At 45.0% G+C, this 22831-nt stretch overlaps 1 protein-coding gene and 1 long non-coding RNA gene across 4 annotated transcripts; one reads left to right on the plus strand and one right to left on the minus strand.

The window, feature by feature from the left end:
- Positions 1–653: 653 nt before the first annotated feature.
- LOC127060412 (uncharacterized) lies at positions 654–3218 on the plus strand. The gene is made up of 2 exons (XR_007779420.1): positions 654–1623; positions 2020–3218. It is a non-coding gene; the product is annotated as an uncharacterized LOC127060412 (long non-coding RNA).
- On the minus strand, positions 3141–20738 carry PTP4A2 (protein tyrosine phosphatase 4A2). 3 transcript variants are annotated; one of them, XM_050983435.1, is made up of 7 exons: positions 20576–20738; positions 10793–11294; positions 10565–10647; positions 9751–9843; positions 7079–7209; positions 5351–5425; positions 3141–3406 (listed from the first exon to the last, which is right to left on the minus strand). In XM_050983435.1, exons 2-7 carry the CDS (start codon positions 10818–10820, stop codon positions 3298–3300), a joined length of 519 nt encoding a protein of 172 aa, XP_050839392.1. In that variant the 5' UTR covers positions 10821–11294; positions 20576–20738; the 3' UTR covers positions 3141–3297. The 3 variants fall into 3 exon arrangements, with proteins under 3 accessions (XP_050839392.1, XP_050839393.1, XP_050839394.1); XM_050983437.1 differs by lacking the exon at positions 3141–3406 and adding an exon at positions 3843–3894; XM_050983436.1 differs by having other exon boundaries at positions 10565–11294; positions 20576–20737.
- Between the last annotated feature and the right edge of the window lie 2093 nt (positions 20739–22831).

Here is a 22831-nt window from a genome sequence, read left to right on the forward strand (position 1 = left end):
TATTGGTATTCAGGACCCCAAAATTCCCCTTTTTTCACCCCAAAACAATTCCCTCATTCAGGAGCTGCCAGGTCGAGCTTTGTCCAGGAAAGGTCAGAGCTGTTTGGGCTGGCTCAAGGTCCGTTTCCACTGTATTTCTCTTTTTTTTTTTAAAAAAGAGATAAAAGAATTTTTAAAATAAATTTAAAAGAAAGAATTTTTAAAGAATTTTGAAAAAGAATTTTTAAAGGAGAGAATTTTGAAAGAATTTTTTAAGAAAGAATTTTTAAAGAAAAGAATTTATAAAGAAATTAAAAGAATTTTTAAAGAATTTTTAAAGAAAAGATTTTAAAGAAAAGAATTTTTAAAAGAAAAGAATTTTTAAAGAACTTTTAAAGAAAAGAAGTTTTAAAGAAAAGAACGTTTAAAGGATTTTTAAAGAAAGACTTTTAAAGAAAAGAATTTTAAAGAAAATAATTTAAAAGAATTTTAAAGAAAGGATTTTTAAAGAAAGAATTTTAAAAGAAAAGAATTTTTAAAGAAAATAAATTTTAAAGAACTTTAAAAGAAAATAATTTTTAAAGAAAAGAATTTTGAAAGAAAAGAATTTTGAAAGAACTTTAAAGAAAAGAATTTTAAAAGAAAATTATTTTTTAAAGAAAATAAATCTGACTTCCAGAATTTGACAAATTGGTTGAAAAAACCAGGAAACTTTTGGCTAAAAATTCCATTTTTTTGCTTTGCAGAAAGGTTTGGTTTTATTGACTCCTCATTTTATCGGCTCTGAGGGCGGGAGGGGAAGGCAAAGAGCAAAACTGAGATTTCAGCACCATTTCCCTCCCTCCCCAGGGCAGCACCCACCCCAAAAAACTCTCCTGGATCCATGGAAAAACCCAAATATTCCACAGGGAGGAGGGGACCCAGCAGAGCCTGGAGGCAGGGACACACCCGGGAGGGTTTGGGGAGCTCACCTGAGGGGCTTGGACAAGAACTGACATTTCCTGCGTCACTTTATAAAATCCCTGCCGAGGGCTGGAATTCCTGAAATCCATTTCTTGTGGTCTGGAAAGGCTCCTGCAGGAGTTTGGGAAAGGGAGAAATCCTGGGGAGGGAGGGTGAGGACCTCACCTGCTGCAGGTACAGCCCAAAAAAACCAAAATTTCAAAATATCCTGAGGGGACAGGGCCCGAAACCTGGATCCAGACACTTCCAAGGCTGGGTATTAGGGGGAAAAATATGGATATTGTGGAAAAAAATATGGATATTATGGAAAAAAATAGGGATGTCATGGAAAAAATATGTACGTCATGGGAAATTATCCAGGAAAAGGAAGAAAATCGGTCCTGGAGCAGCCAAAATCAAAAATGGGCCTGGTAGGAGCAGCCCGGCCAAAATTGCTCCTAAAATCCTTCCATTTGTTCCCTGGCAGCCCCACAAAAATATCTCCAAAAATCCAAATTTTGGGGGTTTGCTGATGAAGTGTGTCAGGATTTTGGGGTGGAATTTAGGATTCTTCCTGCAAAAAATCCCAATAAAAAAGAATCAGAGGCTCAGCTGAGAAAATCTCCCCTCACACCGAGCGAGGCCTCCCCTCAAAATCCCAATTTCCTGTGATCAGCAAAGGGGATCCAAACCCTTCCAAAGGTGGGTATTGTGGGAAAAATATGGATATTATGGAAAAAAATATGGATATCATGGAAAAAAACCCCAGATATTATGGAAAATCACCCAGGAGAAGGTGCTCAAGGAAACCTCTGGGGCATCCAAAATCAAAAATGGGCCTGGTAGGAGCAACCTGGCCAAAATTGCTCCTAAAATCCTTTAATTCACACCCCAACAGCCCCAAAAATCCAAATTTTGGGGGTTTGCTGATGAAGTGTGCTGGGATTTTGGGGTGGAATTTAGGATTCTCCCTCATGAAACCCCAATAAAAAAGAATCAGAGGCTCAGCTGAGAAAATCTCCCCTCACACCGAGCGAGGCCTTCCCTCAAAATCCCAATTTCCTGTGATCACCAAGGGGGATCCAAACTCTTCCAAAGCTGAGTATTGTGGGAAAAATATGGATATTATGGAAAAAAATATGGATATCATGGAAAAAAAACCCAGATATTATGGAAAATCACCCAGGAGAAGGTGCTCAAGGAAACCTCTGGGGCATCCAAAATCAAAAATGGGCCTGGTAGGAGCAGCCTGGCCAAAATTGCTCCTAAAATCCTTTAATTGACACCCCAACAGCCCCCAAAATCCAAATTTTTAGGGTTTGCTGATGAAGTGTGTCAGGATTTTGGGGTGGAATTTAGGATTCTTCTTATAAAAAACCCCAATAAAAAAGAATCAGAGGCTCAGCTGAGAAATCTCCCCTCACACCGAGCGAGGCCTCCCCTCAAAATCCCAATTTCCTGTGCTCAGCAAGGCTGGGAATGTGGACAACAGCAAAAAAAATTAAAATAAAAACGCCTTTTCCATCTTCCTGACAGAGAAATTAATTTTAAACCCTTGTCTGGATCACCCAGGACTCTCTGGAACATCAGTCTTGTGTGCCAGGATGGATTTTCTGTCTCAAATTAACATTTCAGCCGAATTCTTTGGGAAAAATCGGAGTGACAGACACAGAGAATCACACACACACTCCCAAAATCAGATTCACCCCAGGGTCAGGCAGTGAGGGTCCTGCTCAAGCCCCTCAGGAGTCAGAATTCCATGGAAAACACCCCCAAAATCCCTGGGATGTGCCCAAAAAGGGGCTTAAGGCTGTCGGGCTGTTCCCACCCAGCTCCTCCTCCTGTCCCCGCTTAAAAACCAACCAAAATTTCCTTTTTTTTTAAAGATTTAAAAAGGAATTCGCATCTCAGGAATTCACATTCCTGGCTGGGGGTGCTTTTCTCACCTCAATAAAATTCCTTCCTCTGCTGCTTTTCCTTAGACATAAAGTTGACTTTATTTCTTTTCTTAAAAAGTTAAAAATACAGAAGGTTCAGAAACTGCTTTTCTCCTTGCGGGTTGCAGCTTAAGGAGAAAACAATCCTTCACTGAAATGTTTCTCTTAATTGGCTTTTTTTATTATTATTATTATAATAAATTTTTCTAATTTTGGGGTTTTTTCCTCTCAATCATCATCACCCTTTTTTTTTTTTAAGGACAGAGGTTGAGGAGCACTGACTCCACCACTAATTTCATTTTAATGCCATTTTTTTTCCTCTTTCTTTTTTGGTTTTTTGATTCCAGATTCACATTTCCAGGTGCCAAGAGTCCAGAGAAGATCCCCCCGCTCACTTCTGCCTTCCTTTTGAGATCAATATTTTGGTTTTTGTGTTTATTTATTGAACACAGCAGTGACCGTTGGCATCTTTGAAGCGCAATCTCATCTTGGGCCGGTATTTCTCCAGGTAAAGCAGCTGCTTGGAATTGAAAGCTCCCCTCCTTTTCCTAAAAAAACACATTGAAAAGGTGGATAGCAAAGGAAAAAAACATCTTTTTGCTGACTTCAGGCTGATTAGTCTTAATTTTAATTAATATTTTAATAATATTTTATATTTAATAATAAGCAAAATATATTCAATAATAAATATTATTGATAGTTCCCTCTCCTGTTTCTCTAAAAAAAAAAATACACATTGAAAAGGTGGATAGCAAAGGAAAAAAACATCTTTTTGCTGACTTCAGGCAGATTAGTTTTCATTTTAATTAATTAATATTTTATATTAATAATTTTCAAAATATATTCAATAATATTGTTGAAAGCCCCCCACTTTTTCTAAAAAAAAAATACCAGAAAAAGTGGTTATAAAAGAAAAAAAAGCACCTTATTGCTGACTTCAGGCAGATTGATTTTCATTTTAATTAATTATATTTTATATTTAATAATATTCAAAATATATTAAATAATAAATATATTGATAGTTCCCCTCCTTTTCCTAAAAAAAACATTTAAAAAGTTGGATATCAATGGAAAAAACCCATATTTTTGCTCACCTCAGGCAGATTAGATTTCATTTTAATTTAATATTTAAACAATATTTTTATATTTAATAATATTCAAAATATATTCAGTAATAAATATTATTGAATGCCCCCCTCCTTTTCCTAAAAAAAAAAAAAAACACATTAAAAAGGTGGATATAAAAGAAAAAAAACCCCAATTTTTGCTCACTTCAGGCAGATTAGTTTTCATTTAACTAATTAATATTTCAATAATAGTTTTATATTTAATATTCAAAATATTGATATTATGGGAACATATATTAAAATTAAAATTTATAAATTTATAATATTTACATAATTAATATCTATATAATATATAATTTAAAAATTATATAACAATATATAATATATTAAAGAGTATATAATATATTAAATATAATTAAATATGTTAAAATATATTCAATTACAAATATTATTTATTCATATTGAAAATTTCAATTATTTTAAATTAATTTTCCAGCACTAAAAACGAGAATTTTGATGGGGAAAAAAATATTTGAGCTTTTTCTTCACATTTACACCCAGATTTTAAGGGGATAGATCTACTGTTAATCCTCATTAATTACAGCAATTTTTAGAGTCCTGGCCTAAACATTTTTACCTCAAAAATCAAAATTTTTGAGCTTTTTTTTCAGATTTAAACCCAGATTTTAAGGAGATAGATCACCTGTTAATCCTCATTAATTAATAGCTATTTTCACAATCACATCCTTGATACTTTTACCTCACAAAATTCAAAATTTTTGGGCTTTTCCCTCACATTTACACTGAGATTTTTAAGGGGATAGATCACCTGTTAATCCTCATTAATTATTAGCAATTTTTAGAGTCCTGGCCTAGACACTTTTACCTCACAAAATTCAAAATTTTTGAGCTTTTTCTTCACATTTACACCCAGATTTTAAGGGGATAGATCACCTGTTAATCCTCATTAATTATTAGCAATTTTTACAGTCACATCCTCGATACTTTTACCTCACAAAATTCAAAATATTTGGGCTTTTCCCTCACATTTACACCCAGATTTTTAAGGGGAGACATCACCTGTTAATCCTCATTAATTAATAGCAATTTTTAGAGTCCTGGGCTAGACATTTTTACGTCACAAAATTTTTGAGCTTTTTCTTTACATTTAAACCCAGAGTTTAAAGAGTAAGATCACCTGTTAATCCTCATTAATTAATAACAATCTTTAAAGTCCGGCCTAGACACTTTTACCTCACAAAATTCAAAATATTTGAGCTTTTCCCTCACATTTCCACCCGAATTTTACCGATATTCTTTATTTTCGGATCAAACCCCCCAAATCTCTTCCTTATCATGCTCGGGCAGGTTTAAAAGGAGGGAATAAAAGATTCCTGGGGGAAAATAAAGAGATTTTTCACTTACTGCCTTATGAACTGAACGGCGTCCTCGTACTTCATGCCGCACTCGATGAGAGCCAGCGCCACCAGGACGGGAGCCCTGCGGGGAGATCGATCTTCAGGAGCAGGAACAGAGACTGCGAATCCCAGCCCAGCCCAGCCCAGCCCGGCCCAGCCCAGCCCAGCCCAGGCCAGGCCAGCCCAGCCCAGCCCAGCCCAGCCCAGCCCAGCCCAGCCATTCCTCTCCCCACAGAAACAGCCCAAGGGTTTCTCCGCCCAGAATTTCCTACAGAAATTCTCGTGCCCGATGTAAATTGAGTTTTTTTTTTGGAGGGATTCTGCCTGCAAAGGAAATAAAAATCAACAGCAGCTCTTTAGTGGGGTTTATAATTTTTATAATTCTGGGTTTAGCTCACTTTTCTGGTTCTTGACATCTCCTGAATGAGCGTGGATTGAGCTGGGCCTTTAGAGGTATTTATATCATTTTATTTTTTCTTTTGGAGCTATTTCTCTTTTTATATTTATATATTGTTCTTTTTTAACTAATTCTGTCAAGGAGCAAGGAGAAGTAGAATTTTCTGCTGTGGGATCTTCATTTCAGAAGTCAGTTAAGGGTAAAAAAAATTTAATAATAATAATAATAATAATAATAATAATAATAATAATAATAATAATATATAATAAATAATAATTATTAAGATTATAATAACACTACTTACATATAATATAATATAATATACATAGTGTATATATATATATAGTATATATATAATACTACTTTAATTCATTATTTAATATACTGGAATAATAATGATAAATAATAAATTTAATAATGGAATAAATAATAATTTATTAAGATTATAATAATAATAGGACTTTATATATAGTATGTATAATATATATACTGTATATAATAGTAGTTTAAATATATATAGTTTAATAATAATAGTACTTTAATTTACTATTTAATATACTAGAATAATAAATTTTAATAAATTTAATAATGAAATAAATAGTAATCTATTAAGATTATAATAATAGTACTTTTTTATATATGATATAGTATATATACTATATATAATAGTACTTTATATATATAGAATCATAATAGTACTTAATTTGTTATTTAATATAGGAAAAATAATGATAAATAAATTTAATAATGAAATAAATAGCAATTTATTAAGATTATGATAATAATAGCACTTTATATATATAATATTGTATAATATAGTATATACATATATATACACAGTATATATAGCAATACTTTATATATATAGGATAATATTAATACCTTAGTTTATTATTTAATATACTAGAATATACTGATAATAATAAATTTAATAATGAAATAAATAATATTTAATTAAGATTATAATAATAATAGTAGTTTATATATAGAGTATAATATAGTATATATATACAGTATATATATAGTAGTACTTTATATATAGAGTATAATAATAATTTAATTTATTAATTAATATACTAGAATAATAATGAAAATAAACTTAATAATGAAATAAATAATATTTTATTATGATTATAATAATAGTACTTAAAATATATAGTATAATATAGTATACATATAATAGAACTATATATATATATAGTATAATAATAATAATAATATTTAATTTATTAATAGAATACCAAGGATAATGAATAATAAATGTGATGATGAACTAAATAATACTTTATCCATATTTCCATTAAAAGAATCCTGCTCCAGGGCATTGCAGGCACTGACCTTCCCAGGCCTGCCACGCAGTGCACAGCCACGCAGCAGCCGGGCTCCTCCCGAAATTTGGTTTTCAGCAGGTTCAGCCAATCCTCCACGATCTGACTGGGCGGTGGTGCTCCATCATCGAAGGGCCAGTCCTGAGGGGAGACATCCCATAAACACCCCTGTCCCAGCCTGCACGGGGACACAGGGACACAGGGACCCTGCACAGGGACACAGGGACACAGGGACACACTGACCCTGCACAGGGACAGAGGGACACACTGACCCTGCACAGGGACACACTGACCCTGCACAGGGACACACTGACCCTGCACGGGGACACAGGGACACTGCAGTGGACACAGGGACCCTGCTCACGGGGACACAGGGACACACTGACCCTGCATGGGGACACAGGGACACAGGGACACACTGACCCTGCATGGGGACACAGGGACACAGGGACACACTGACCCTGCATGGGGACACAGGGACACAGGGACACACTGACCCTGCACGGGGACACAGGGACACACTGACCCTGCACAGGGACACAGGGACACACTGACCCTGCCCGGGGACACAGGGACACACTGACCCTGCACGGGGACACGGGGACCCTGCAAGGGGACACAGGGACACACTGACCCTGCATGGGGACACAGGGACACACTGACCCTGCAGGGGACACAGGGACACACTGACCCTGCACGGGGACACACTGACCCTGCCCAGGGACACAGGGACACAGGGACCCTGCAGGGGACACACTGAACTCTGCAATAAAGGATTTTACTGGTGAGAGATCCCTGTCCCTGAAATGCCATTTGATTAAAAAATGATGTGAAAATCAATATTTCAGATAAACACGGAGAGAGGAGAACGCTGCAGAGCCCTGCTGGTGGCACCCTCCCAAAATCCCATTTGTGCTCCAGAAATTCCCACTCTCAGGGGGTGAAGCTGCTCCCAAAAATTCCCAATCCCAGAGGAGCAGCTCCTCCAGGAATTCAGGCAGTTCCCAATCCCCTGGGTGATTTTTATTTGAAAATAAAACTTTTATGAACAGAAAGTTGCTCAAATAATGGCAGAAATTCACTTTTTTTTTGCTGCTAAAGGAGCAGCCCCCATTAAATCCATAATGTATTAAATATCAATAATCAAAAATAATTTTATATTGGATTAATTCACCGAGCCTGAAAAGTGCAGAGAAATCCTTTGTTAAAGCATTTGGAAAATTCAAAATATCTGGGACACCACAGCAAAGGGAAAGGCCACAGGAGTAAGATCAGAAATCAGAATTTGTTCTTTTTAAGGAAAGGTTTTGATGGGATTTTCCACCCCACCCCACAGAGCTGCTGGGTTAGAAGCTGCTTCTGAAAGAGGATTTGCTGTGTTTAATTGAAATTAAATCTTTTCCAGGGTATCCACACAACTCCTGGGCTGGCCTGAATCCATCCCAGCACTGATAAAAGACAGGGACAAAATAATTCAAATAATTCTGGCACCAGGGGTGGAACTGCAGCAAAGTTTTGCAGGATTTTTTTTGCTTATTCTGAGCTCAGGGGGCAAAAAAAAGCAAATTCTGAGGTGCAAAACTGATTAAAAACCAGGATTGCACAAAGGGGGAGAGGCAGGAAAGGGATTTATCATTTTTTTCACTTTTTTTGGAATAGCACAACAGCTCCAGGAATGGCAACACAGGTGGTGAATGACAGAATTTTGAGGTGATAAAGAAGTTTTTATTTAAAAATATTGGAATTGGCAGCCCCAAAGAATTCCCACCTTCAGCAGGGGCATTGTCACCTCCCTGTGCCAGCCTGGTGGTGGCACTTGGGGACACAGAGGGGAAAAATCTGATCCAATAAATCAAGGAGTGAGAAAAGGAGAACAAGGAAATATCCCCTGGATCATGGAGATGAGGAAAGGCAGCACTGCAAGGCAAAAATCCTCCAAAAATAAAAATACTGAAGATGGACAAAGCCACCACAACCCCTCTGGAAGGCAAAGAGTGCCAAAAATCCTCTTAAAAAAGAGAAATACTGAAGATGGACAGAGCCACCTGTGGAAGGCAAAAAGTGCCAAAAAATCCTCAAAAATAGAGAAAATACTGAAGGAAAAAAGTGCCAAAAATTCTCCAAAAAAAAGAAAATACTGAAGATGGACAGAGCCACCTCTGGAAGGCAAATTGCAAAAAATCTCAAAAAAAAAAAAGACTGAGGCAAAAGTGCAAAAATCCTCAGAAAAAAAGAAAATACTGAAGATGGACAGAGCCACCTCTGGAAGGCAAAAACTGCAAAAATCCTCTTAAAAATAAGAAATACTGAAGATGGACAGAGCCACCTGTGGAAGGCAAAAAGTGCCCAAAAATCCTCTTAAAAAAAAGGAAATACTGCAGATGGAAGATTGGAATATTGGAATATTAGAAGCCAAAAAGTGCCCAAAAATCCTCTCAGAACAAACCAAACCCTGCAGCTTTTCCTGATTTTGTGTTCTGAATCGTGGCAGCCCAAGGAATTAAATCCACCCTGCAGGGAATTGCAGCCCAGCCCTGTTTTTATTCTCTATTTTTTCCCTCTCCTATCTGGAAAAAAAAAAATCTGGAGGCAGCACATTTTACAGCCCTGACCCACTCCCAAATTGGCCAAAATATTTCCATTTTCAGGGCTTTCCCCACGCATTTTTTAAAGGCAACTCACTAGAACTTGGATTCCTTCTTTCTCGATTGGAGCTTGATCATAAGTGGCATCACAAACTCGCACCAAGGTCGTCACGCCGTACTTCTTCAGCTCCTGGGAGAGAAAGGAAAACACCTCAGGGAGAAAATCAGCCAGAAAAATCAACATTTCCCACCTTTTCAGGGCACCAAACCAGTGCACGTGGAAGGAGAGAGGGATCAAATTTACAAGGGACAGAAAAAAATGAGAAACGTTTCGGAGATGGGGGGAAAAAATTGGAATTATAGGAGTAAAATTGGAATTATAGGAGTAAAATTGGAATTTTAAGAGTACTAAAATAGCTGTAAATGCTCCAAGCAGCTTTTTCTCCTCTTAAATAAAGGCTGGGTGTGTTGGCTTCAGCCAGAGTTGACATTTGGAGGCAGGGAGGAGCAGAACAGAGCCCAGCACACTCCAAAGTAGCACCCAGAGCCAGATAAAGAACCACAGGTCAAACAAAAGCTGCTCCAGTTCACTCTGGAGTTGCTCAGAAATCAGAATTTCCTCTGCTCTTTGGGGCTGAATTGCACCTCAGAATTAACAGGAATGTCCATTGCAGAGAGGGCTGGAAAAGGGGAGAAAATTCTCAATAAAAAAAAATTCTCAATTAAAAAAATTCTCAATTAAAAAAATTCTCAATAAAAAAAAAATCTCAATAAAAAAAATTCTCAATAAAAAAAATTCGCAATTAAAAAAATTCTCAATTAAAAAATTTCCTTCCAGAGGTGAGGAAGGACTGGTCAGGAAATTCCTGGCCAGGGATTTTGAGGGATTTGGGAATTTTTTGCCTCCTTACCTCGATGAACTTGCTGAGGGTTGCATTGGTTGGGTTGTGAGTGATCAGGAAACGCAGATTTTCATAAGTAATTTCCACGGGGGCTGGACGGTTCATAATGGCAAAGAAATTGTGTGAGGGGCCAAAAAAAAAAACCAAAATAAAAAAAAAAAAACCAAAAAAATAATAATAATAAAAAAATCAAAATAAAGGGAGGAAAATAAAACAAAATAAAAAAAAATCAATGACCTTGGGAACGTTTCACAGCAGAAACCATGAAAAAGAGCAGTAATATGCCTGGGATTGATCAGAGCTGCTTTGATGGGTTTGTTCCTTTGTTCCTGGGGATTTCTGCTCCTAGAAAAGCAGCTTTGCTTCCAAATGCTCAGGTGCTGGCAGGGTGGAATCCTTCAGAGTCCCCAAATTCCCAGAGCACAGGCAGGGCAGCCTGGCCTACATGGAGGCACTGGTGAGGTCAGGCAGGGCTTTGTCTCCTCTTGGTGCTGAGCAGGGCCAGAGTCAGAGCCAGGAATCTGCTGCCAAGGGCCAGGAGAAATCCCATAAATCTGAGCCGGGTCCCGCTGCCTTCCCGGAGTCTTGGAGGGCAGGAAAAGGGGAATGGTGGCAGCAGAGAGGCGAGGGCAGAGCCCTGAGCTCACTTGGCAGCCAGGCTGCTGTGCTGGGCCTGGCAGAAATCTGCCCTGACGCTCAGAATCGCCATAAATGTGCCAAGGATCCTCCACCAGAACACCTGGAATGGGAAAAAACAGAGGGAAAGGGTTGGTGGGGGTGTGCCCAGCCATGATACCCACAGAGAAAATCAAATTATCAATAAAAAACCCCAAATAAATCCAAGGTCTGATAGGCCTAATCATCAATAATCATAAATAATGGAAACACCTGGAATGGGGGAAAACAGAGGGAAAGGGTTGGTGGGGGTGTGCCCAGCAGGGATCCCCCCAGAAACTCAAATTATCAATAAAAAACCCCAAATAAATCCAAGGTTTGATAGGCCTAATGATAAATAATGGAAACACCTGGAATGGGGAAAAACAGAGGGAAAGGGTTGGTGGGGGTGTGCCCAGCCATGATCCTCCCAGAAAAAATCAAATTCAAATTATCAATAAAAAAACCAATCAATCAAAGGTCTGGTAGACCTAATCGAAAATATTGTGATAGGCCTAATGATAAATAATCCTAAATAATGGAAATACCTGGAATGGGGAAAACAGAGGGAAAGGGTTGGTGGGGGCTGTGCCCAGCAGGGATCCTCCCAGAAAAATCAAATTCAAATTATCAATAAAAAAATCAATCAATCAAAGGTCTGATAGGCTAAATCATAAATAATGGAAACACCTGGAATAGGGAAAAACAGAGGGAAAGGGTTGGTGGGGGCTGGGCCCAGCAGGGATCCTCCCAGAGAAAATCAAATTAAAATAACCATTAAAAAAACCCCAATAAATCCATGTCCTGATCATAATATCAACGGCCTAATCCTAAATATTGTGATTAAACTCAAATTAAAATTATCATTTCAAAAAATCCAAATAAATCAAAGTCCTGATAGGCCTAATCCTAAATATTGTGAATAAACTCAAATTAAAATAATCATTTCAAAATAACCAAAGAAATCAAAGCCCTGATAGATCACAATAAATATTGTGAATATTCTCTTGGGATTTGTTGCAATTCCTGCTCCTGGAGGTTGAGGAATTCTGAGTTCCCCTCCCCAGAGGTGTCCTGGGGTGACAGAGACCAGCCCAAAGCCAATGGAAATGTCACAGGCACAGCCCCACCTGCCTGGAACAACCCCAAAAATATCAACCCAGCAGCAGAAGTATCATAAATAAAATAATACAATAGAATCCATTTTTTGTGTAATATAATCATTTTTTTGTGTAATATAATCCATTTTTTGTGTATTTCAGCTCCTGCTGGCAGATAAATCTCACCCAACTGGAAATATCCCCCAGAAATCTTCCCAAGTGATGGCCAAATGGTCATTTAGCAGCAATAACTTTTAGTTATTCTCAATTATTTCAGTTCTAACCATAATAACTTGGGGTTATTCTCTGCCTTATCTCTATTTACAGACCTGGGCTTTAAAGGCAGAATCCAAAATACCAAAGGATGGAACAAAGCCATGAAAATCAGGGGGATGGAAACGAGAGTGCACCTCAAACCAGGACTGAAATATTAAATTAAACATTAAATGATCAACTTTTAAAAACAACCAAGCCAAGGGATTGCTGCTGATGGAGCAATTCTCTTTTTTTTGAGGGGCAAAAGGGCTGGAATCAGAGGGATTTTATCCCAGCCTGCAGGCAGAAATGCCCAAGAGGGGAGTGGGAAGGTCAAGGTGGCAGAGCTGGGTGAGGATGATGAGGAATGAACCCCCCCAGCCCAGCTCAGGCTTTAATGAGAGCCTCACTTGCAAATTAAGCACCACCAAATCACCCCAAGAACAGCAATGATCCCCTTCAAGGGCAGCTCTCCGTGCCAAAAATGACATTAATTAGCTGCCAGAGGCCAGGGAAAAGCTGATTTCAATCACCTCCCCAGACCTCCAGGCAGCTGAGGGACTGAAATCCAAAATTCCCACCAGGAATCCTGGAATGTTTTATCCTCAGCCTGGAGGAATCCCCTCCAAACACACCAGATCCATTCACTCTCTCCCAGATCACTGAAAATTAAGAGGTGAAAGCCCAATTAGAGCTTAATTAAGGCCAACAAAAATGTTTTTATTGATGACTGAAGGGCAGAACGAGGAGAAAGGAGAATTTCCACTCCTGGATTTTCTGCCTCACCCAGAGCTGGTTTTGCCCTGGAAGTTCCATCAAATCAGGGCCAGTTTGGAATCCAAGAGGGAATTTCACCCCAATTCTTTCAAAAGGCACTTGGACAAACAGTTTATCAAAGGATTAAGAAGTGGAATATTTCATTTCCACATCTGCTGAGAGTGGAAGGAGTCACCAGCTCCTCTTCCCAAAGGAATATTCCTGAAGTATTAATTAGCTGCTAGCTCAGGAGTGATTAAAAATGTGGTTTTAATAAAGCACTGTATTTAAGCCTGAAAAAGAGTTATTTCCAGCAGGAGAAGGAGTTGATGCAGCACACAAGGTTAATTTTTAAAGTCTGGGTTGCTGACAGATCCTGAGTTTGAAAAGAAAAATCAGGATACTAATTAAGAAAATTAAAAATTTTGTTTACAGCTTCTGATTTCCCCAAGTAAATATTTTAAAAAATCCTCTCTCCCTCTGCCCCCAAGTAAATCTGCACTTCAAAACCCCAGGAGAACTGATGAGAACGACCTGTAACCAGGTCTGGGGACAGCAGCAAACAAGGAATGCTTTTCCAGCCAATTAACCCTCAGATTCTCTGCTCAGAAAGGGAGAAAAGGGACGGGGAGGAAGCAAAAACTGGCAGAGGGAAAGCAGGACAAAGAGCTGGGAGTGAACAGCCTGGAGCTGCCAGGTGTGCCTGGAGGCAGCTCCCGGTGGTGCCATCGGGAATTCCGGTCAATCCAGATGTGATCTGGTCAATCCAGGTGTGACCTGATCAATCCAGGTGTGACCTGATCAATCCAGGTGCCATTTGATCAATCCAGGTGTTACCTGATCAATCCAGGTGCCATTTGATCAATCCAGGTGTGACCTGCCCTATCCAGCTGTTACCTGATCAATCCAGGTGCCATTCGATCAATCCAGGTGCCACCTGCCCCATCCAGCTGTTACCTGATCAATCCAGGTGCCCCCTGCCCCATCCAGCTGTTATTTGATCAATCCAGGTGCCCCCTGCCCCATCCAGCTGTTATTTGCTCAATCCAGCTGTTATCTGCCCCATCCAGCTGTTACCTGCCCCATCCAGCTGTTACCTGATCAATCCAGGTGCCCCCTGCCCCATCCAGGTGTCCCCCCGTGCAGGTGGGAGGGATTTTGGGATGTTTTTAACCGAACACTCGCTCAGATCCCTCCCCTCACTCCCAGCCTGATCCGAGGTCAATTTGAGAGGAATTTCTTCTCAAATGGGCAAAACTCAGCTGAAAACCTCAGGGAAGGGCAGGAATTAAGCAGCATAAATTAATTAAGGTAAGAGCTGACCAGGAGAGAAATGAACTCCTGCCTTGACAGGAGCTGGAGATGGCTGGGAGCGAAATCCCAAACACCCACAATGCCCAGTTCAGGATCCCTAAACCTGAGATCCCAGCAGAGCCAGGGGAAAGGAAAACCAAGGAATGACAGCGTGAGGAATTGCCAGCTCCAAAAGGAGAGAGGAGCAGGCCAGAGCAGCTGCAGCCTGCAGGGATGGCAGAACAGGATCCCTGCAAAGGTCACCGGGATCCCCTTTCCAGCGCCCCGGGGCACAGGATGCACAGCGGGCTGCCAATCTGTCACTGGGAACTCAAAGGGTCCGGGGAGAGCCTCGGGCAATCCCAAAGCACTTTGTTCCTCCAAGGGAGGGTGAACGATCCCAAAAGAGCAATCCCAAATAATCCTTTTGTTCCTCTAAGGGAGGATGAACAATCCCAGATCGTTTTGTTCCTCTAAGGGAGGATGAGGGATCCCAAATCATTTTGTTCCTCTAAGGGAGGATGAGAGGTCCCAAATGAGCAATCCCAAATAGTTTTGCTCCTCTAAGGGAGGATGAACAATCCCAGATCGTTTTGTTCCTCTAAAGGAGGATGAGGATCCCAAATGAGCAATCCCAAATCAATTTGTCCCTCTAAGGGAGGATGAGTGATCCCAAATCACTTTGTCCCTATAAGGGAGGATGAGGATCCCAAATCACTTTGTTCCTCTAAGGGAGGATGAGGATCCCAAATCATTTCTTTCCTCTAAGGGATGAGAGCGATCCCAAATGAGAAATCCCAAATCACTTTGTTACTCTAAGGGAGGATGAGTGATCCTAAGGGAGGATGAGGGATCCCAAATCACTTTGTTCCTCTAATAGAGAATGAGGGGATCCCAAACCATTTCATTCCTCTAAGGGAGGATGAGATCCCAAATCACTTTGTCCCTCCAAGGGAGGATGAACAATCCCAGATCGTTTTGTTCCTCTAAGGGAGGACAGTGATCCCAAATGAGCAATCCCAAATCAATTTGTCCCTCTAAGGGAGGATGAACAAACCCAAATTGTTTTGTTCCTCCAAGGGAGGATGAGGATCCCAAATCGTTTTGTTCCTCCAAGGGAGGATCCACCTTGAACTCATGAACTCCTGGATTTTCCTTTCCTGTGAAATCTCTGGAATTTCCACATGGGAACTCAGCACCACGAATGGATCCCATCAGATTTCCATCCTGCCTCAGGATTTTGGCTTTTCCTGCCACACTGCCCATGGCAGGTTTTACTTCCTCTCCCTGGAAATTCCCCTCTCTATCCCTACACTGCTAAAATATTTCACCTGCAACATTTTCCACGTGAAAAAAGCCAGAGACCTCCAAAAGGAGCCTTAAAACCCAAACCACAAATCAGCCAGAAGCAAAAAAAAAATACAAAATTTTCTAAAACATCCTCTCCAGGAGAAAAAAAAAAAAAACCCTGGAATTAAATGGTTCTGGATGAACTCCTGGCTGAAGGAAGCTTGCTCAGACTGACACGTGCCTGGAGAGGGGTGAGGTCAAAAAGTTTCACTGTTCCACCCTGTCCACCCCCGCGGGGCGGCTGCAGCTCCCTCCCAGTCCCTCCCAGTCCCTCCCAGTTCGGGGCTGACTCACTCACTTCCTCTGCAGATACGGATCTGCCCCAGCAGGAACAAGAAACCCTCAAAGAAGCCTCGAGTGACACGTCAGGAAATGGTGACAATTGTCACCTGCCCGAGGGGAGGACAGGCCTGAGGCAGAGCTCAGCTGAGCCCTGGACAGGAAGGGATGGGAAAATCCCCCTGGGAACACTGGGAAGCAGCTGGACACTGCCACAGCTCTTCCAGGGAAGTGCTTCATGCTCTTCCCTCTTAATGCTGCTCTGACACTCTTAAAAAAAAACCAAAACACCTTCCCCACCCATCACTTAAGTTTTTAAAGGATATTTTGGAATGGTATTTGCATTCCGTGCCCAAAAAGTTGAAAGTTGCTCAAAGTGTTTGAAGTTGCTAAAAGTGTTTGAAGTCAAAAGCAAAAGGCACTGCTAAAAAAAAAATAAATTAAAACTTGAGCTACAATCCTGTTTAAGCCACGGAATTATATGCAAGTGAAATCAAAAATTCCTTTTGGCAATTTGTTTGCGACATCAATAAGTCTTTCCTAAAAATCAGAGGGCTGAGTTGTCTAAGCTGGGCTTTGAAAACAAGGTCCTGCCTGATCAACAGCTCAGCCTAAATATTCTCACCCCAAATATCAAACCCAGCAGCAAAAGCCATTAACGAGTCGAGCAGGACTTGAAAGCAACTTCAGAAATCACCCAGAACACTCAGAAGCTGCAGAGCTGAGTCACTTGCACCGAGCTCATCTCCAGAACTCGAGTTTACATCCTCCTCTGCTGGCTTTGGGGCTGGAGTTAAACCAGGCCGGGTTTGGAGCTGGAGTTAAACCAGGCCGGGTTTGGAGCTGGAGTTAAACCAGGCTGGCTTTGGGGCTGGAGTTAAACCAGGGTGGCTTTGGGGCTGGAGTTAAACCAGGCTGGCGTTGGAGCTGGAGTTAAACCAGGCTGGCTTTGGGGCTGGAGTTAAACCAGGCTGGGTTTGGGGCTGGAGTTAAACCAGGCTGGGTTTGGGGCTGGAGTTAAACCAGGCTGGCGTTTGGAGCTGGAGTTTAAACCAGGCTGGCTTTGGGGCTGGAGTTAAACCAGGCTGGCTTTGGGGCTGAGGGTTAAACCAGGCTGGCTTTGGGGCTGGAGTTAAACCAGGCCGGGTTTGGGGCTGGAGTTAAACCAGGCTGGGTTTGGAGCTGGAGTTAAGCCAGGCTGGGTTTGGAGCTGGAGTTAAACCAGGCTGGCTTTGGAGCTGGAGTTAAACCAGGCTGGCTTTGGGGCTGGAGTTAAACCAGGCCGGGTTTGGAGCTGGAGTTAAACCAGGCTGGGTTTGGAGCTGGAGTTAAACCAGGCTGGGTTGGAGCTGGAGTTAGTTAAACCAGGCTGACAGGCGAGCCTGGGGCTGACTGATAAATGTCCCAGCCCTGCACAAAGTGCCAATTGTTCCCAGGCCCAGCCCATTCTCAGGGGCAGAGCTCCCTTTCCAGGCTGAGGGCGAAGAGCTGAACTTTTCAGCAGGGCACAGACAGAAACGAGGGACCACAAAAAGCTGCAAGGAACAGGGAGCCAGCCTGGAAGGTTCCACACCCCCTGAGCCCCTCACAATCAGCCAAACGCTGCCAGCCCATACCAGGCTGACTCTGAGGTTGGTAATTGTTATTTAAGAGGAAATAAGAGCAGCTCCAGGGCACGGGGCTGATTGCCAGTGCTCTGAATGCCCAGCTGCCACAGGAACCCAGAGGCACCCACAGCTGCTCTCTGCCCCTGAAAATGGGTTTTTCCTCCCCAAAATACACAACCCACAAACGTCAGCTGGAATCACGGTGGGTTAAAGCACCTCCAGGTGGCCTGGGGCACTTCCAGGGATCCACAGCTTCTCTGGGAATTCCATCCCTTATCACCTCACAGGGAATTCTTCCCCCACCTCCAAACCCGCTCTGTCAGGGGTTTTTTGGGCTGGGAAAGGGAAGCCTCGAGGTGTGAAGGGTTTGGTTTTTTTTTTAATGTGTTTAGGGCTGTAAAAAGCTGGGGGGTGACATTTCTCAGGCTGGAGGGGGGCAGGAAAGGAAGGGTGTCCAGGATGTGGTGGTTTTCCTGCCTGCCCTGCACCCCCAGAGCTCCTTGCCCTGGATCTGCCACAGGGAACAGCCCCGGAATTCCAGAGGGGGCAAAGTCCAGGCAGGAGCCAGGGGAGCACCCTGAGCTCTGCCCTGCCACAGGGAAAGGTGTGAGCTCTGCACTGGGGAAGAGGAGGATGGATCTTCCTGAAGTTTATGAGGTGTTTTGGTTCTTTTTTTAATTAAAAATCACAACTAGACCCTGAGTAAGACCCACATTCCTGGCTGTGCATCCTCACTCCTACCTTAACTCCAGCTGAGCTGATTAAATCCAAGTATTTCTACATGTTGAGTCATAAGGAGACAGAGTTTTCTGGCTGCTGCTAGTGGTGGGTTTCTTTTCTTTTTTTTAAATTTTTTTTCTTTCCTCTCCTTGAAATCCTAACTGCAGTTCTGAGTCAGACCCTGCCTGCTTCGTTCGGGGAGTTTCGAGGCGAGTTTCCATTTATACAGGAGCTTTTCACAGCCAAATTTCTGCCTTCCTCCTCCTCCTCCTCACCCCGAAACCAGCGAGAGCACACACTGCCCCGGGAGAAAACGCAGATCGTGACTAATCACACCCAGGAACCACCACGAGACCGAAGGAAGCCACTTCCAGCACTTCCAGCACTTCCTCACCTGGGCTCCAAAGCCCCAAATCCCAAAGCTCAGCTCCTCCTCAAGCCGAAGCAGCCCCGAGCTGACCCTGCCCAGGAATCCGCCCCTCCCTGACTCAGACCTTCCCGCAGGTCACTTTTCTGTCCCAGAATCCATCGGCTCCCCCTTTTCCCAGCCCCAAATCCCACAGGGCAGCCCTTTATCCAGACAAACCGGCCCCACAGCCCTGCCCCCATTCCCACCCCAGGAAAACCACCACATCCTGGACACCCTTCCTTTCCTGCCCCCCTCCAGCCTGGGAAATGTCATCCCCCAGCTTTTTACAGCCCTAAACACACCAAAAAAAAAAACCCCTTTACCCTTCCCAGACCACCTCGAGGCTTCCCTTCTCACACCCCAAAAAAATCCCCAGCTTTATCAACCTTGTCCCCCATTCACACAGGAATCAGTAACACCCTTCCCTTCAAAACACTGACCCAAATGTCCCCCAACAGCAGGGAAAAAACCCCAAAATCAGATAAAACCCCCTCAAAAACCAGGTGCAAACCCCAAATTCAACCCTCCTGCAGCCTCCCTGTCCCCTCACTGTTTCAATCCCCCAGGAAATGCCCCCACTTTCCTGAACATCCCCCCAAAACTGGCTGCAAGGGGGGGGCTTGGGGACCCCCACAACGCTGGGGGTGGGCACTGAGCCCCCCACATCCCACAGGTGATGGGGGACCCCCAAAGCAGCCCTGCAGGCAGAAGGGACCCCCAAAGCTGCAGGGCTGGGCACTGAGCCCCCCACATCCCACAGGTGATGGGGACCCCCCAAAGCTGCTCTGCAGGGAAATGGGACCCCCAAAGCTGCAGGGCTGGGCACTGAGCCCCCCCACATCCCACAGGTGATGGGGGACCCCCCAAAGCTGCTCTGCAGGGAAATGGGACCCCCAAAGCTGCAGGGGTGGCCACTGAGCCCCCCCACATCCCACAGGTGATGGGGGACCCCCAAAGCAGCCCTGCAGGCAGAAGGGACCCCCAAAGCTGCAGGGGTGGCCACTGAGCCCCCCCACATCCCACAGGTGATGGGGGACCCCCAAAGCAGCCCTGCAAGGAAATGGGACCCCCAAAGCTGCAGGTCAGGATCACTGTCCCCAGCCAGCCCCCGGGGATCCCCAGAGCAGCCCCCCAAGCTGAGGAGGGACCCCAAGGTCTGAGCTGACCCCAAAGCCCCTCCTGGCCCGCAGGGAGCCCTCAAAGCCCCCCAAACAAACCGAACAGGCCGGGAGTTTCCTCCACAACAGGAAGGACTCCCCGAAGCAGCCCCTGGGCCCAGGCAGAGCCTCGTGGGCCCCCAAATCCCCCTCCAAACGAGCCCTTCAGCCCTCAGGGAGCCTCCTGCACCCTCAAGCCCACCCCAAACCAACGCCTCAGCCTCCTGCAACCCTAAAACCCTCCCAAACCGTCCCTCAGAGCACAAAGCCCCTCCAAACCACCCGAAGGGCCTAAGGAGACTCTCCAGGCCAGAGAGGCCCCCCCGAGGCAGGGAATCCCCTCCAAACACACCCGGGATTCTTCCCCAGCTCCCGGGGCGGCGCCTCCAGCCTCCCCCGCTCCCCTCCGTTCTCCCGAAGCCCCTGGGTTGCCCCCTCACCGTGGGCATTGAGCGGGCCGGGGGCCGGGCGGGGTCGGGCAGGGTCGCGGGCGGGCGGCGGGGCCCGTGACGGGGCTGGGGCTGCGCTGGGCCCGGTCCGGCCGGAGACACCGAGAGCCCGCGCGCCGCCACACGGCTCCTCGCGCACAGGCCGCGCCCCCCCCTCCCGCCCGCGGCCCCGTGGTACGGCCCGCCCCTCACACCCACGGCCGGCACAGTGGTACGGTCCGCCCACACGCGCGCCCCACGCCCCGGGGCAGCGCGCTGGGCGCGTCCATTCGAGGCGTGGAAGGGGGGAGGAAACTGGGAATGGAGGGTTGCATGAGGATCCCTTTCCAGTGATCTCGGAGCATTTTCCAGTGTCTAGAGTGGCCTCCAGGGAAACCGAAGGGGGATCCTTCGTCACGAACTGCAGTGACAAGACAGGGAACAATAGAGGTTAGGTATTAGGAAGAGATTCTTCCCTGTGAGCGTGGCGAGGCACTGGCACAGGGTGTGGAATGCCCCGAGCCTGGAATTGTTCGAAGCCAGGTTAGATAAGACCTTGAGCAACCCGCTCTAGTAGGAGGTGCCCCCTCTCCATGCAGCGGAGAACGACTCCTTCCATCCCGCTGCTTTTATAGCACCCCCCCTTGTATCCCATGGTACAGGCCTCTCTCCCCTCTTGGGCATTGGTACAGCCCGGGGGCAGCTCGCCCTGACCGTCCCCAGTCACCCTTGGTACGTCCCGGTCCCCCCCACCCGCAGCCCTCCCACGCTTGGACCGGCCCTCTGGCCGCACGTGCACACGGAGCCGTCCACGCCAGCATCCCCCCCCCCCCCCCCCGCCAGGGCAGTGGTACAGATCGCTCCTCCCCACTGCCTTCAATGGTTCTGCCCTCCGGGGAGGTTCCCACGGCTTCCGCTTCCCTGAGCGCGGGACTGGGACCGGGACCCGGGACCCGGGACCGGGATCTGGGAGCCGGTTCCTGGGTCCAGAACACACGGGGTGCGTCCAGCCCTGTCCCCCGAGGAGGCCCCGCATCCCCCGGGAGCGCCAGCCCGCGGTGGAATCACGGTGCCGTGGATCCGCTCCCCGCTCCCGGCTGGAGCGCTGCATTCCGTGCTGGATCCTGGCCGGCCACCCCACAGCTGTGCCGCCTCAGGGGACCCGAGGGGACACCCCTGCCAGGTGTGACAGTGCTTGTGCAACACCTGCCTGCCGATCCCACCTGGAAGAGAGATGCAGTTCTCGTCACAATCCTGTGCCAGAACCTGCCCAGAGCCAGCGGTGCCAGCTGGGGCCGCTGAGGGCCGCGTGGAGCCAGCGCGGTGTCCCCAACATCGGGTGACATCTTCTCACAGCTCAGGGAGAGGTGGATGAATAAGGATCCCTTTTTTCCTGCACGGGCTGGAGGAGATTTGTGATTACCCCAATTATAAAAGCTGCTGTCTTCCCATTTCCCATGCTCTGTTGAATTATTAATAGAGGGCTGTGTTTCATACTGATTTAAGCAGCTGCAGTGCCTGGAATGTGTCTGTGCTACTGAAGTGCTGTCCTCACACACAATAACAGAAACCCCTGCAAAAAAAAAAAAGCCTTTTTGCATTTATAGAATCATGGAATACCTCAAGTTGGAAGGGACCCCTTAGGACCTCCAAATCCAACTCCTTGCCCAAACCCATCAGCGAAAAAACTCAAAAGAATCATCCAGGAAGGGGCAAAACTGAGGGTGAGAGAAAAGGAACCAGCAAACCTTTGTCCCTCAAAATACACAGAGAAACTGCTCAGTTCCACTTTGCTGGGTGTAATGGCTCTGCACAGTCATAACAGGAGTCACATAAACTCTGATAATCACAGGCCTTAGGGCTCTTTTCTTTCCTTGTTCAGCACTGTGTGACACCACCTGATAAGAGCAGTTTCGTCCTTCAGGGACACCGAGGGCTCGTCCCCACAGCGGGCTGTGCCCCACAGGACCGTGAGGGCAGAGAGGGAAGGCTCAGCTCCCACAGGAAACTGCCAAGGCCCTGCTGGATTCTGGAGGCCGGGGGACACACTGAGCCCTCACAGCGGCACTACCCCTGTACCTCAGGGCAGCGCTATGCCCCGGGCAGGCCAAAGTCTCTGTCCCCATGGCCCGGTGCCGGTCCCGGTGCCGGTTCCCCCTCAGCCCCTTCCCGCGCCTCAGCGCCGCCGCCTGGCGGGAATGCGGAGCGCGCATGCGCGGCACCGCCGGGGCGCAGTGCGGGCAGAGCCGCCGGTTCGAGTCCAGCGGT

Source organism: Serinus canaria, chromosome 23 (genome assembly GCF_022539315.1).
Source record: "Serinus canaria isolate serCan28SL12 chromosome 23, serCan2020, whole genome shotgun sequence".
In the NCBI taxonomy this organism is placed as follows: Eukaryota; Metazoa; Chordata; class Aves; order Passeriformes; family Fringillidae; genus Serinus; species Serinus canaria.